The sequence below is a fragment of the Rattus rattus genome, chromosome 2 (genome assembly GCF_011064425.1).
Source record: "Rattus rattus isolate New Zealand chromosome 2, Rrattus_CSIRO_v1, whole genome shotgun sequence".
Lineage (NCBI taxonomy): Eukaryota > Metazoa > Chordata > Mammalia > Rodentia > Muridae > Rattus > Rattus rattus.
In genome coordinates this window covers 59,876,964-59,891,552 of record NC_046155.1, presented here as the reverse complement: position 1 = coordinate 59,891,552, position 14,589 = coordinate 59,876,964, and the positions used below count along the sequence as shown (strand labels likewise).

The following is a 14,589-nucleotide window of genomic DNA, read 5'->3' as shown; positions in this document are numbered from 1 at the left end:
GACTCCCAGTTTTCACATGTTTGCTTACCCAGATGTGTGCCAAGCAGGTGGTTGAGAAGTCTTTTCATGTTTCACCGGCTGGCGCACTGCATCTGGGGCAAAGTAGCCAAGTTGGAAGAGTATCGGGTTTCATCCGGGACAAAGCCACATAGCCTGAAGGGTTGAGTGGCCTCTGCTACACACATAGCTAAAAATAATAACCAGTTGTCTCTCAGCTCTCAAGAGGTGGAGCTGCGCAGGAGGACTATGAATTCCAGGCTGCTCTTGACTATAGAGAGAGCTACATGGGCCAGCTTGTCCTATGCAGCCAGATCCGTATCAATAATAATACGACGATGATGATGATGATGGTGATGATGATGGTGATGGTGATGATGATGATGATGATGATGATGGTGATGGTGGTGGTGATGATGGTGATGATGGTGATGATGATGGATAGCACGTGGTAGAGCCAGTCCCCAATGCTAGCCCCTAAGTTTGCTCTGGCTTGGCTCACTGCCAAATGAGCCCGAAGCCATAGGCACTGTGACCATTCACATTTTACACATACAGACCTGGATAACATGGCCCCAATCCCCATAGCTGGGAAATGACACTGTTAGGCTTTAAACCTTTAGGGGACAGGCCTGAGTCCCTAAGTGCAAGATTCTTGGTGCTTGTGGTATCAGGAGCCACCTTGCTAGAGACACAAGGTCATTTGCAGGGTAAGGAGTAATGGGCTCCATGTGCCTCTGAAGCTGGAAGAAGGGAGTCTTAGCATCAGTGATGCTGTAGGCGTCATGCTAATTGTTCTTAGGGTCACGTGCATCAGAGGCTCTTCTTAGAACGCATTTATCATAATCATCTTCATTCTGCATGTGTGTGTATGTGTGTGTGTATGTGTGTGTATGTGTGTGTATATGTGTGTATGTATGTGTGTTGTTATGTGTGTGTATGTGTGTGTATATGTGTGTGTTGCTTAAGTGTGAGAATTGTGTGTATATATACTTGTGTTGTTCATATGTGTGTATATGTGTATTGTATGTGTATGTGTGTGTATGTTGTTTACATGTGTGTATGTGTATGTTGTTTATGTGTGTGTGCACATGTGTATGTGCATATGTGTGTGCATGTGTATGGGCGTACGTGTGTGTGTGTGTGTGTGTGTGTGTGTGTGTGTGTGTGTGTGTGTAGACAGAAGAACAACCTGTGAGGATCAGGTATCTCCTTCTACCTATGATATCCGGGGATTGAATTCAAATCGTCAGACTTGGTACCAAACCCCTTTCCCTGCTAAGCATCTCCCTGACCCCAGCCTGAGACTTTATTTAGAAATTAATTCTCAGATTCCATGGCGGTGAGCTCCAGGCATCCTCCATGCCTGCTCTGGACTGCCTTGTGTTTCTTAGTTTACAAATCATTTTCAGGGTCTATCCCCAGCATGGCTGTGTGACATTATTCCTGGTCTCCAGAGGAGAAACAGGACCAGAGCAGAGCTGCTGGACTCTCTTGTGCCAGACCTAAGACAGAGTCTGTCTGACCCCCATCCTTACAGGAAGACCACCCAGCTGTCCAAAAGCCAGGCACTGTCTTAGAAATCTCTTCAACAGTGATTCTTAGAACGTTGGGGCGGGGGAGGGCAGTACACTGGGCTTGACCACAATGAAATTCTACCTCTCTAGGGGTCAGAACAAGAGAGCAATACGTGTAAGCCCTGTCCTGCTTCCATGAAGATGCTGGTTTCTCCATTACCGCACAAAAGGGACGTGTGGGCAAAATGCTCAGTTTGCTTACAAATCCGTACTGTTTGACTTCTGGAGTCCTCCTAGGCGCGGAACCACAGAAATGGCCTGTGTAGACGAGAGAGTGCACGTTGGGAGCTTGGAGTGCACGCTTCTGCTCACAGCCTAGTTTTGCTTGTTTGTTGTCAAGAAGGTCAGACAGCACAGTACATTTTCTTTGTCTTTGAGTTGCCAGGCAGCGTTTAAGAAGCGGAACGTCTCAAATAGAGATATTGATTCCCAAGGTCTCAGAAAAGTTGCATATTCTGGTAACAGCGAGCACACGTTGCTGTCCACACTGCACCACTGAGGCGATGCCTATGGACCACCTCTGTTTCCCTCATCACTTTATTGGTGATGGAAAGGGGGAAGAGGGGAGAGAGGGGATGAAGGAGAGACCAGCACGCAGAGGTAGACTTAGATGGTTCTTGCTCAAACACATCATAGATGGTGAAGTAGTAATGTCATTTTGGAATGAGCCAGTCCCCAGTCTCAGCACTCAAATCCACATGGGCTCCAGGGTAGGACCTGTAAGCAAGCCCCTTTGGGGGTAAAACCCCAACTCCATGGAATGCAGATTTTTCATACCTGGGGGTCCCCTCTTCTCCAATCCAGGCAAAGATTTCTGGAAAGGGGAGAGATTGAATCCCCCCAAAACTTCTCGTAAATTCAAGGGGGGAAAAAAATCCCAAAAAGACAAGAACTTGATTGCAAGCAGGAGTCCATCTCGTTGGCTTTGCAGTGTACACTGGTATTTAGGGAAATCAGGTCGCTGGAGTCACATGTGTGTGTAAGCACGGATATATTTATATTCTAAATGCATTAGGGTTTCCCAGATGCAAAAGGAATTCTGCTGTCACAGAGAAACAGCATGGCAGAAAACCCAGCAGCCGGGATTTTTAAATAAAACATGTTTTCTCTTCATAATTAATATAACAAAGTTTCCCGGCTTAGGGTTTGGCAAAGATCCCAGGGAAAAGCAGCGAGGGAGGGGCTGTGTGACTTCCTGTGATCGACCCAACAAAGGAGGTCCTGGAGGACTCAGTGCTGAGAGGGCTCTCCTGGGCCCACCCCTCCCACACTGCACACTGAGTAATTTGAAAGTAGCAGCAATAATATAAACTTGTTGACACTGATATCTCGTAACAGTGCCACCAACATTTACTGGCTTTTACCACACACTTCTTGTGGTTTGAACTTCCTGACAAGCCCATGAGGTGGGGCCATGGTCAATTTCGTAAATGAAGAAGCTACAGAGACAAGGTAACCTGTCCAAGATGGCGCCCACGGCAGGTCAGAGAACTGGACTGAAACACATCTACCCAAAGCCAGTTTCAAGATGTGTATGGAAGCTGACATCGGTGGGTGGTCACAACAGGCTCTACCCTAAGGATGACAGGTCTGTTTGATGTGGATCCAGAGGTGTCAGGCTAGACTGCCACCTTAATTCCGGCTTCCACTAAGAGGTGAAGTTGGTTCCTCCTGGTAGCCTCTCTTCAGCCCAGGAAGCTTCCCTTCAGAAGAATCAGTCATGCCAGACAACCAAGTAATTAAACTTCAGACATGGCTGAATCTGCTTCAGACATTCGGCCACAGCCTACGCTAATGTCTTAATACATTTGTTAAACAGACTTACCTTTGCCTACTTTATTTTTTAAGATTTATTTTATTACTTTCCTGTGTGTATGTATATGTGTGTACATGCATACATGTGTGTACATGCCTGTGTGTGTGAATGTACATGCATGCACATGTACATGCATGTGTGTACCTGAGTGTGTATGTGAGTATACATGCATGTGTGTGTACTTGGATGTACATGCATGCCTGGGTGTGTGTACATGCATGTGTGTATGTGAGGGCACATGCAGGCATGTGTGCATGGGTGTATGTGCATGTGCACATGAGTGTACATGCATGTGTGCACAAGTGTATATACATGCGTGTACATGAGTGTACATGCATGTGTGTATGTGAGTGTACACGCATGCATGTGTACACAAATGTACTGCATGCATGTGTACTTGAGTATGTATGCATGCATGTGCACTAGAGTGTATATGCATGTGTGTACAAGTGTACATGCATGTGTATGTGCATGAGTGTACATGCACATGGAGGCCAGAAGTTGGTGTCAGATACCTCCTCTGTCACTCTTCATCTGTTTCTTTTTTTTCTCACTATGTAACCCTAGGGAACCTAGAAACCAGAGAGCTCTATCTGCTTCTGCTTCCCAATTGCCAAAATTAAAGACCTGTGCTACCATACCAAGCTCCCTCCTTATTCCGTGAGATAGGGTCTCTCTCTGAGTCTAGGGCTCACCTGCTCAGCTAAGATGGCTGGCCGGCAAGCTCTAAGGATCCTGCTGTCTCCATTCCTTGCTAGAGGGACCACAGGCACAGGCTACCACCATGCCTAGCTTTCCACGTGGGTTCTTGGGAATTGAGTCCATGTCTTTACGCTCTCATGACAAACACATTACTGACTAAACCATTTCCCCAACCAGGAAGTCTTTATAACTGAGGAAACGGAGGTAAGACGCCAATCAACAGCTGTACAGGAAAAGGATGAACCCTCGGTTTCCTGGGCTATAGAGAACTGACTATAATTCAGGAGACACCTGACATCAGCTTGTGCCCTCCACATGCATGTACACATACACACACACACACACACACACACACACACACACACACACACACACACACACACACACACACACACACACAATAAAAACAAGGGCAAAGGTCAGAGTCACCAACCCCTGGGATAAGAATGCATTTTCTGGCCTCACCTGCACCCATGGGATCCTGCAGATCCCAGGTCTCCACAGGGTCCCTATGCACTACAGTGTGAAACCTAGAGACTTTAAACCGAAGTGATCCAGATCCAGAAATGCTCTCTTGTCTTCCCTGCCTTTCTGTGCCTGCTCTTGTCACATGAAACATAGCTCTCAGGCAGCTAGGCAGTTGTAGCAGGGGAATCTCTTGGAGTCCCTCTGAGCTAGAAACAGAGGGTTGGAACTAGAGTCCATAAGCTCATGTGTGCCCCCAAAGTCCTCCCAAATCTCTCAAGAGCCACTCCCTGGTGTCAGTTTCCTCCCCTCATTTGAAGCCTGTCTAGCTCCTCTCTATAAAGGGCTCCCTGCAGGTCTCCAAGAAGGAATCCATCTGCAGTACCTTCCTTTGGGGTGTCCGCCCCACAAAAAGCCTTCCCTCCCCACCTAAGCATCAAGGCACGGCCATGCCGAGCCTACCAACTGAGGCAACACTGAGAACATTCCAGAGAACTGAGACTGCTTGTGGGTAAAGAAATGGTTGGCTTCCCACCAATCTCAATCATTTCTTCCAATAGAAAGTAACAAGTGTGGTTCCGATGTGAAGTGCACCCCAGACCTGTGGGCTCATTTTGAACACTTGTCCCCTAGTTGGTGATATTTTTGTGAAAGGTTACAAACAGAACCTTTGAGACATGGGCTCTACCTGGTTGATACAGACCATGAGAGGCAACCATCGAAGATTATAGACTAGCCCTAGTTCTGGCCAAGTATATCCACTCTCTGCTCTTGCTGGGATCTGCTCAAAGCGTGTGCAAGGTTCTGCCCCTACAGAGACAACACTGCCTCAGCCACCCTGACAGACTTCGAGCAAGAATGAACCCCCCCTCTTTTAAATTGCTTGCTAGGTGTTTGGCCAGGACAATGCAAATGTAATGAATGCAAGCGTTGTTGCAGATGAGGAACGGGAAGCTCGGCCATCCCCAGTGGGAGGAGCATGAGGTACGACTGTGGATAGATAACCGCACAGGAGATCTCAGGAAACACAGGCAGACCTGCCACCTGTCCCATCGTGGGACACACAACCAGAATAACGGAGAGAAGGGATGTGTCCAGGCTTCAGAGCTGAGTAGTCCTAGTTGTTCTAAGTCCATGGCTGACCATTCTCTCTCCACTCTGGAGAGGTGACCGTGCCCAGTCCTTTAAGAGAGACTGGCCAGTTGTGAGTGGGTATTGTTTAAATCGCACTGAAACCAGGAACGGAGGTCAAGGGAGAAATGGGCAGCGATTTACACTCCGTATGACTAGCAAAGATGTTTCTTGAGATGTGTTCACCACAGTGGACTGGCTGAGACACCCTTTCATGCTCTCCCCAGCTGCCACTGTGGCCTTGTGGTTCCCACTGCCACCTCCCAAGCCTAGACCTTTCTAGACAGAACTTTAATGCAGTGTCCCAATAACAGGGTCTTTGGTATTCTCACCTCGGTCCGAACCTGCTTCTTTGGGATTGAAGAGCCCTCTGTCTTCTCTGTGCTGGGTAATTTCTGTCAACTTGACACAAACTACAGTCACCTGTGAGAAAGGACCCTCGGCTGAGAAATCCCCCCGCCCTGGTCAGATTGCCCCGTGGACAAGTCTGCGTGGCATTTTCTTGACTGTTGATTGCTGTGGGGAAACAGTTTACTGTGGATGGTTCCATCCTTGGGAAGATGGTTCTGGGAGATGTAAAAAACAAAACAAAACAAAAAACAAAACAAAAAAAACCAGCAACCAACCCGGAATGTGTGATGGGGACCAGCAAGCACGGTCCTCCATGGGTTTTGCCTCTACTCCTCCAGTTCCTTCAGTGATAGCCAACAATGGGGTCATGTGAGACAAGTTAACCCTTTCTCCCACGTGGCTCTTGGTCATATTGACCACAGCAAGAGAAACCAAACTAGGACAGTCTCCGTCCTTCTACTGCAGTGCGGGCACGCGGTGACCTCCTAATCTCTCTCCCTGGTGGCTAGGAACCAGGACTCTGATGGACATAGGACACTCATATTCCGAGGCCATGTTAATGTTTTGGGCGAAGGTTGGTAATTACGGCGTTGGAATGGTGAAGGGCCATGGGGAATAATCAAGACAGTGTATATGGAACATTTTACCACCACCCCTGGCTCACTGACAGCTCTTCATGATTCGGCAGAGAGTTTTCTCATCTGCTTCTTGGCTATTCCCTCACACACACCATTTCCTCCACTGAGTCTCATCTTTGGATTCTTCAGTCCCAGGAGGAAGGGCTCTCCTATTATTTCCTGCCTGAGGAAGATCAGAATAGAATTGTGGGGAGAAGGAGACAGATGGTATCTATTCTGCCTGCTTCTGATTCAGGGGGGTTAGTATGTAGATACCCGGATACCAACCAGGTGTCAGGGTGCCTCCATCTGCCACCACAGCCTCTCCCTGAGTGGAAGCAGAGTCAGGCAAGGAGTACACAGACCTTGCAGGAGCTGAGGGCTGGAGGGAAGGGTGTGTGTGTGTGTGTGTGTGTGTGTGTGTGTGTGTGTGTGTGTGTGTGTGTGTGTGTAGTCATGGGGAAGGTGTAGTCATGGGGAAGGGGACAAGTGTGTGTGTAGTCATGGGGAAGGGGACAGGTGGGTTCCAAGGGGGCCAGACTGGTTCTGCTGGGAAGCCTATTTCCAGTTTAAATTCCTCCAGCGGCCATGCCTAGAAAGGACATGTCTGCCACCTGCTGGCTATAAGTAGAACAACAGCAGCTGTCCCTCGGACTCCCTGTGTAGCCAAGATTTGAAACTCTGGCACAAGTGACATAGGGCTTCTCTCTGCTGGCTCAGAAAAGATGTCTCTCCTGCCCTGCCCACTACTCAGGGCTGGCAGCAGCGAGGCCTGCCCATCCTAGTCAGCTCGAACTGAAAAACCGAAGTGTTATCTTCCTATGTAGGGAGGGACACACACCATGGGTCTCCCACAAGTTCTATGGGGGAGATGGGACTGAGCAGAGAACCAGATCCAAGGGGCAGCCACTGGCTGTACCGGAGGTGGAATCACTCTCCAGGGACCCCCAGCCTTTCTTCTGGCATCTCATAACACTCTCATTTCCCTAAGCCTAAGAATACCCCTCCCCACCTCCAGTGAAATACATGTCCCTATCTCGTTCCCTATAAAAACAGGGGTGGAGAACCGCAAGGTAATTAAACAGAGACACACTCCAGGGAGCATTTCCCTTCTTCCTTTTTGTCTCTTTCCTCCTATTCCAACCTAAGGAAAAGGGGACAAGATGCTAGGAGCCCCTCCCCCATGCACTTTGTCTCCCCCACATTTGCACTCACTCTCCTGAGTATCCTTTGTTTGTTTCCTTGTCATTTCCAAATAGAGGGCAGACAGCACCCTAACCCATCTCTAAAGACGCTGTCCTACAGAAGTGCGATGTCCCCATCCACTCTTGGGAAATTCAGCAGGGACACTGACATCATGACATTATCTAATGCATCTGTATTTAGGTCCCCCAGTGATCTCAACAATACCCTAACCCGGCGTCACACCCTGCACTTGAGCTAGAATAGCCAGCCCTCGTCCTTTGCTCTTAGGGCAGTGTCATCTCAGTGGTGTTGAGATCTAGGGGGTCCAGACAGGTGTCCTGTGGAGGGCCTGTGATCTGGAAAGCAGAGTGGGGACCCACTCCACCCCCGAGGACACATTTCTACCAAGGATGTTATTTAATGACACCACATCCTCACTGTGCTGCATCCCAATGTGTCCTTTCACTTTCTCTGTAATGTGACAACTGCCCAGTTCCCACTAAGGTGCAACAGAAAACCACGACCTGAGCGGGGAGTTATCACAGACAGTTCAGTGCAAGTGCACAGATCTGCACTAGAGCCCTAGAATCCATGTACAAATGTGGCCTGTGGTAGTGTATGCTTGGAGTCTCAACCTTGGGGAGCTGAGGACGGGATGATCTCTGGACCCTGTTGGCCATCCAGTCTAGCCAAGCCTTTGGCTTCTACATGTGTGTCCACACAAGTGCATACATACCTGTGCACACGGATGTCCTCACACATGTCCACCTGCACACGTGTGTTCACATGTGTGTGTGCTTGCACACACACACACACACACACACACACAGAAGAAATGAATGGGGGTGAGGTGCTGTTCTGACAGGGCCTCTGTACTGAGACTTGGTCAAGAGTGTGAAAGAGGGTTTCTGGTTGAGGAACTATCAGTGCAGAGGCTCAGGTGGGAGGGGCCAGGCTTGATCCCGTCTGAAGCCAGACGTGACAGCTGTTCTCTAGGGGCAGGGAAGAGCATGGGAAGAGGTTTGCATGTCAGGGCAGGTGTTTGTATTTTACTCCAGGAACACTGGGAAACCTCTAGAGAGCTTTAAGCATTTGCCCATTCCCAATCTACAGGGGCGGTCACCCCAAGAATGTCTTAGACTAGAACATAAGTCTTAAGTGTCCTCCTCTGTTAACGGGGTTGTCATGGGAACATAACGCAGCCATGCCACTCATGATCCAGGAGCAACTGCCCAGTTAATATTGCGGAGATCCCCGGGCTGCCATGTCCCAACAGGCATGTGCGAGGGACAGGAGTCTGCAGAGAGGAAGGGTCAAGATGTGCGCATGGGAGAGGGCGTATCGTCCAATAGTCTCCCTCAGCAGACTCCCGGCATGCCCGTGTCTGGGGAGTGGTGATTTCTGGCCGAGGGCATCTGAGGAAGGAGCCTGTGGTCCCGTCACACACTCACTGTGCCCTTTTGTTTTTCAGCTCTCGCTGATGCCCTTCATTGCACCTCCAGACCCAGGTGAGTGTGGCCTCACCCCAGGCTTCCACCAGCCGAGGGCCAGAGTATAGCAGCACTTACAGGGCCTTGGGACTCCGCTGGTTTCAGGGCATCCCGGAAACCCTTGAGAATTTACCCAGAAACACTAAGGCTGTATAGCCCTCCACACAGCCTTGAGCTGCCGGTCTCTGCCATCTAAGGGAGAAACTACAGAGAAAGGAACCGAGGCCCAGATGAGGGAAGCAACTGGTTCCTTGTCCATTCGTGACTGGAGAGAGAAAGAATGTGGCCAAGCAATTCCCCACAGGGAAGCCAAGACACCAGACAGGCTGTTGCCCGTCGAGGACCACCACCTCCACTACTGTACTTGGGCTTAGGGTTTCCAGAAACTCCATAGGAAGTCTCAGGTTGATAACAAGGCACACAGCACCGAGAGTCAGGTAGACCGGAGGTGGAAGCCATGTCCGGCATTGGCCTGGTGTTAGGATTGCATTCAACACTAGGCATGGTGGACGCACCTGTAGTCCCAACACCCGGGAAATGGAGGTGGGAGATCGGGAGTTCAAGAACGGCGTTAGCTTCATGGCAGGTTTGAAGACGGTAGACTACGAGAGACCCTGTCCCAAAACAAACAAACAAACAAACAACCACAGCCCCACAAAACGATTGCATCCAGGTAGATTGTAGAGTATCGGACATGCCCAGTGGACTGGCTGGTTCCTCACAGGCCCTGTCTCTCCCAGACTCACCCTGTCACCTTGAACCCTCTCTGTTTCTTCTGCCCAGTGACATACTACAGTGGACCAAACAGTATAACACCCTTCAGCCTGCTCTGGGTTTGGGGTAGAAACTCCTCACTATTCTAAGAGAGCAAAGGCAGACATTCCCACAGGTAAGGGACTGGGTTGGTCACGATCAAAAGACCGGAGCAGGCAGCCTGTGTTTGGAGAGATGTGATTCGAGCTTCCTTGGTGCAAATCCTGATCCACCATCAACCTTCTCCAAGACAGAGTGCTGGATGGGCAGAGAGACAGCGGCAGTTCAGAGCAGATGACCCAGACTTGCGCCCCATGTGCTCATGGGATAGAATAGACGCATGTGTCTAGGTGAGCGTGGACCATAGAGGGACTCTGCATCTTTCCCCAGAGCAAGGCAGAAAGACGCAAAGGCTCAGAGGCCCCAATTTAGACTCCTGGCACTCATAGAGTTCAGAGAGGAGCCAAGGCCAAGGCTGGAAGGGCATCGTTTCTCCAGCCTCGAGATCACCCTGTTCTGACATCAGTAAAGGGAGGTGGAAAGACCATAAGACATAGCTGTAGAAGCTATGGGGTGACGAGGAGAGAGACACAGGCATAGAAGTGTCAAAGCACCTCGGTTTCAGGTGTCCAGAGTGTCCTTATGGTCCAGGAAGATGGCTCCGTGAGTAAAGTGCTCACCTTGAAGCATGAGGCACAGAATGCTAGATGGACAGGGTGTCCCCTTGTCATTCTCACCTTGGAAGGTGGGAGCAGGGATCCCTGGGGCAGGCGGCTGGTGAGACTAGCTGTAACTCTGGGTTTGACTGAGAGACCCTACCTCAGCAAGCAAAGTGGAAAACAATTCAGGATGATTCTTGATCACTCTGTCTTCCACATGTGCATGCACCCATGTGCATACATACATACACATGCCCGCAGACGTGCAAAACTGCATGCACATAAGCACCACACACTAAACACACTATCACACCACACACACACACACACACACATGCCACACAAATGTACCACACACAAACATACCTCACTCACGTACCACACACACACATACTACACACACACAAACATACCTCACTCACATACCACACACACATACTACACACACACATGCTACATATAACACACACACTCACAAATATACCATACATACAAACATACTGCACACACACATACCACACAGAGACATAACATGCATATCACACACACACACACACACACACAGGCCACACACACACATACCACACACAGACATGCCACACATATCACACACACACACACACACCACACACACACACACACACATACACACACACACACACACCCATCCACAAACAACACACATCACACACACACACACACACACACACACACAGACACACACATGCCCATATCACACACACACACACACACACACACACACACACACACACACACACACACAGGAAAAAGAAAGATTTAAGAAGAATCTTCACAAGGCACTCTACCACTGTCTTCCAGAATGCTGCACATGACGTTCTGGAATTAGGCAATGAGCTGATTGAAGAAAAGAGTGGGTTCATTCAGTGTGTCCATACAGCTCTAGTTGACTAGATTACAAAGCAAGGCATCATTTGGCCTACAGACAGACAGAATTTCCTAACATTGGACTATCTAAACTTTGATTGGGCTCTTGGGAAGAAGGAGGGAGCGCCCCAACACCAGAGGCATTTAAGACAAAGACTTAAGTTGGAAAGCAACTTAGGGAAGAGTGAACAGCGTGGGACTGAGCCCCTACAAGAGCGATACAGATAAGGTCTGAGAGTCAGGGAGCAATGGAAGCCGGTTGGCCCTGGCCAGGGCCTATCTCCAGATGGCCTCTGGCTGTGGACTGAGGACGTCAGATTTAAGGCGTATCCTCACGTGGGGCTGTTCTTTGATGAGATTCATCAGCTCCATGCTCCCCTCAGACAGCAGCATGCTGAAGAGACGCCTCTCTCAAGCCCTCAGGCAACCTGCTTCCTCGGTTGGTCTTACCAGTGCCAGGACATGGCAAGGGCCTTGCTGGAGCAGAAGGTCCCAGTCCCCAGTGTGTAGCAGAGGAGGTGACCATCAAACAGTACAAGCTCTGCCCATCTCCCCGAAGCAGGTGACACAGAGCCTGCAGGCCCGCGGAAATGCATCTTCAAAGCCGGCTTGGCTCTGCCCAGCACCACAGGCTGTGCCCATCCATCAGCTGTCCTGCTGCCTGCCAGCAAGGACTGGAAATGTCACAGGCAGCCCGACAGGGCTGGGGCTTGGGGGAGGCACCTCAGAGGAGCCAGCTGTGGCACAGTGATGGATGAAGCCACCCGGGATGACATTCCAGGGATTTTTCATTCCATTCCACACATCTGGCAAACTCCTTTAGCAGAGCAGCTGTGGAGTTCCCACAGCACCAACCGAGAGCTCTTTCCAAGAGGCCCTCACCACGGACCACAGGAATCCTGGAAAGGAACGAGGGGCCTGTGCTAGCTGAAGACTTCCTGAGCAGGCCACCGTCTGAAAGCCAAAAGGCCAAAGGTTTTCTTACCTGAACCGCGCACGAGATGCCAGGTTCATGAGGAGCACAGGACTTGGAGTTAGATGAACCCGGATGTGGATGCCCTTCTGCCTCAGTGCTTTGAGCTGTAGAATGCAAATAATGATCACCTTCACCGAGGAGATTGACAGTTACACAGCTTCGGAGAGTATCTGACACACAGAAAGTGTTGAATATTGAATATGCAGTAACCTACCATTAGAATTATTTGTGTTAATTCGGAATACTCCTAACACTCTGCACAGTTATTTCTACCTAGACTCCGGTAAAGGAGCAAGGCCATAGGATTTCTTTTTCATGCATAATGTAAAATGCTTCCAAGAGTCACACTTTCTTCCCAAGGTTCTCAGCAGTTCAGAGGAAGTCTCGAGCGATCTGAGTTTAAACCCAAATCAGTCTTTGTATGGGTGCATGCATGTCCGTGGGACTCTAGAGGACAACCTCAGGCACAGTTCCTGAGACAGTCTCTCTCTCTCTCTCTCTCTCTCTCTCTCTCTCTCTCTCTCTCTCTCTCTCTCTCTCTCTCCTCCCTCCCTCCCTCCTCACTAACTCACTTTGCATGTGCTGCACACATGTGCATGTGACATTACACATATGTACGTCCATGTATGTATGAAGGCATTGCACACATATTGCAGTGCTGGAGGTCAGAGGGCAACCTCTGGAGTTGGCCCTTGTCTACCCCTGTGCTTGAGGCACAGTAATATTCATTGCCACACATGCCAAGCTACCTGATCTACAACTTTCTGAGGATTCTGAGATGGGTCTCTCACAGGTCTGGAACTCAACAGTGGTCTGAGTAGGCTTATCAGTGGCCCCAGGGATCACACTGTCTCTACCTTCCCAGCACTAGGATTATAAGTTTGTAACCCCAACTCCTGATTTATAAAATGTGGATTCTGGAGGTTGAACTCAGGTTCCCTTCCTTTCAAGAAAGGCACTTTACCAACTATGTCTCCAAAGACGTTTTCTCCAGTCTACCAGAGCTGGACCAGATTTCCTGTCAGATGATAATCCCATTCTACCAAGAAAACAATCAGACAACTTTATAGACTAGTAACAAGATCGTGGGATTTTTTTTCCAGTATGAATCTCACCTATGTCCTTCCTAAGGTCCCTGCTCATGCTGCTTCAAGCTGGGCCAATCAGAAGGCAAGGAGGTTTGGTCGCAGGTAGACTCCATCGGTCACACATGGCAACAATACACTGGGCTCTATGCTGGGCACGGTGGGAAGACAGAGCAGAGGCAGCCTCATTTTTAAGATTTGAGGAAACAAAGCAGACAGATGTGTTAAGGCCCAAGTGAGACAAAGAAGTTCCAGTCAAGACATTCATACCCTGCAGTTAACAAGGCTAGTGAGGAATGCCCCTGTATCTTAACCCGCAACGCCATGAGCAACCCAGTGTCAATCAAGCCTGTGTGTCTGTTGTTGTTATAACCCTACCTTGGAGATGTCCATCAATAGCACGTATTTGGGTATTAAGTCCTTGGGTGCAGTTTAATCTGCACTCTCTGGTCTAGACCAGGTCTAGCTGATCTTAGCTGGATTTCCTTGCACTTTCAGCCATCTAGAGGTTGGTCTGCCATCTCATTTTGCTGGCTTCCCCATGTCTGGGATTCATCTGGGCACGCTGTTGACTCTTGTGACAAAATAGACCAGACTATTTCCACGGGAGTCAGTGGGGCCCAGGAAAGTGGGCAAGAGGAACAGGGGAGGAGGAGGAAGGAAGGAAGGAAGGAAGGAAGGAAGGAAGGAAGGAAGGAAGGAAGGAAGGAAGAAAGGAAGGAAGGAAGGGAAGGCAGAAGGGGAAAGGACAATGAGGTTTCGGGGTCAACCTTAGAGCCAATCCCAAAGTCAGCAAAGAACCAAGAGGTGGGACGTGAACCATCTCTGGCTAAAATGAACTGGTAAGTCCTACTGCAAGAGAAGAGAGGCAGGAGGCTG

At 49.5% G+C, this 14,589-nt stretch overlaps 1 protein-coding gene across 2 annotated transcripts in view; it reads left to right on the top strand.

Moving 5' to 3' along the window:
* The window catches only part of Habp2 (hyaluronan binding protein 2), a 34,041-nt gene that overhangs the window by 1,843 nt on the left and 17,609 nt on the right, over nt 1-14,589 (top strand). For both annotated transcript variants that reach the window (XM_032892269.1, XM_032892268.1), the window contains exon 2: nt 9,313-9,349. In XM_032892269.1, the coding sequence (XP_032748160.1) occupies nt 9,313-9,349 (37 nt within the window). The remainder of the gene's footprint in view (nt 1-9,312; nt 9,350-14,589) is intronic.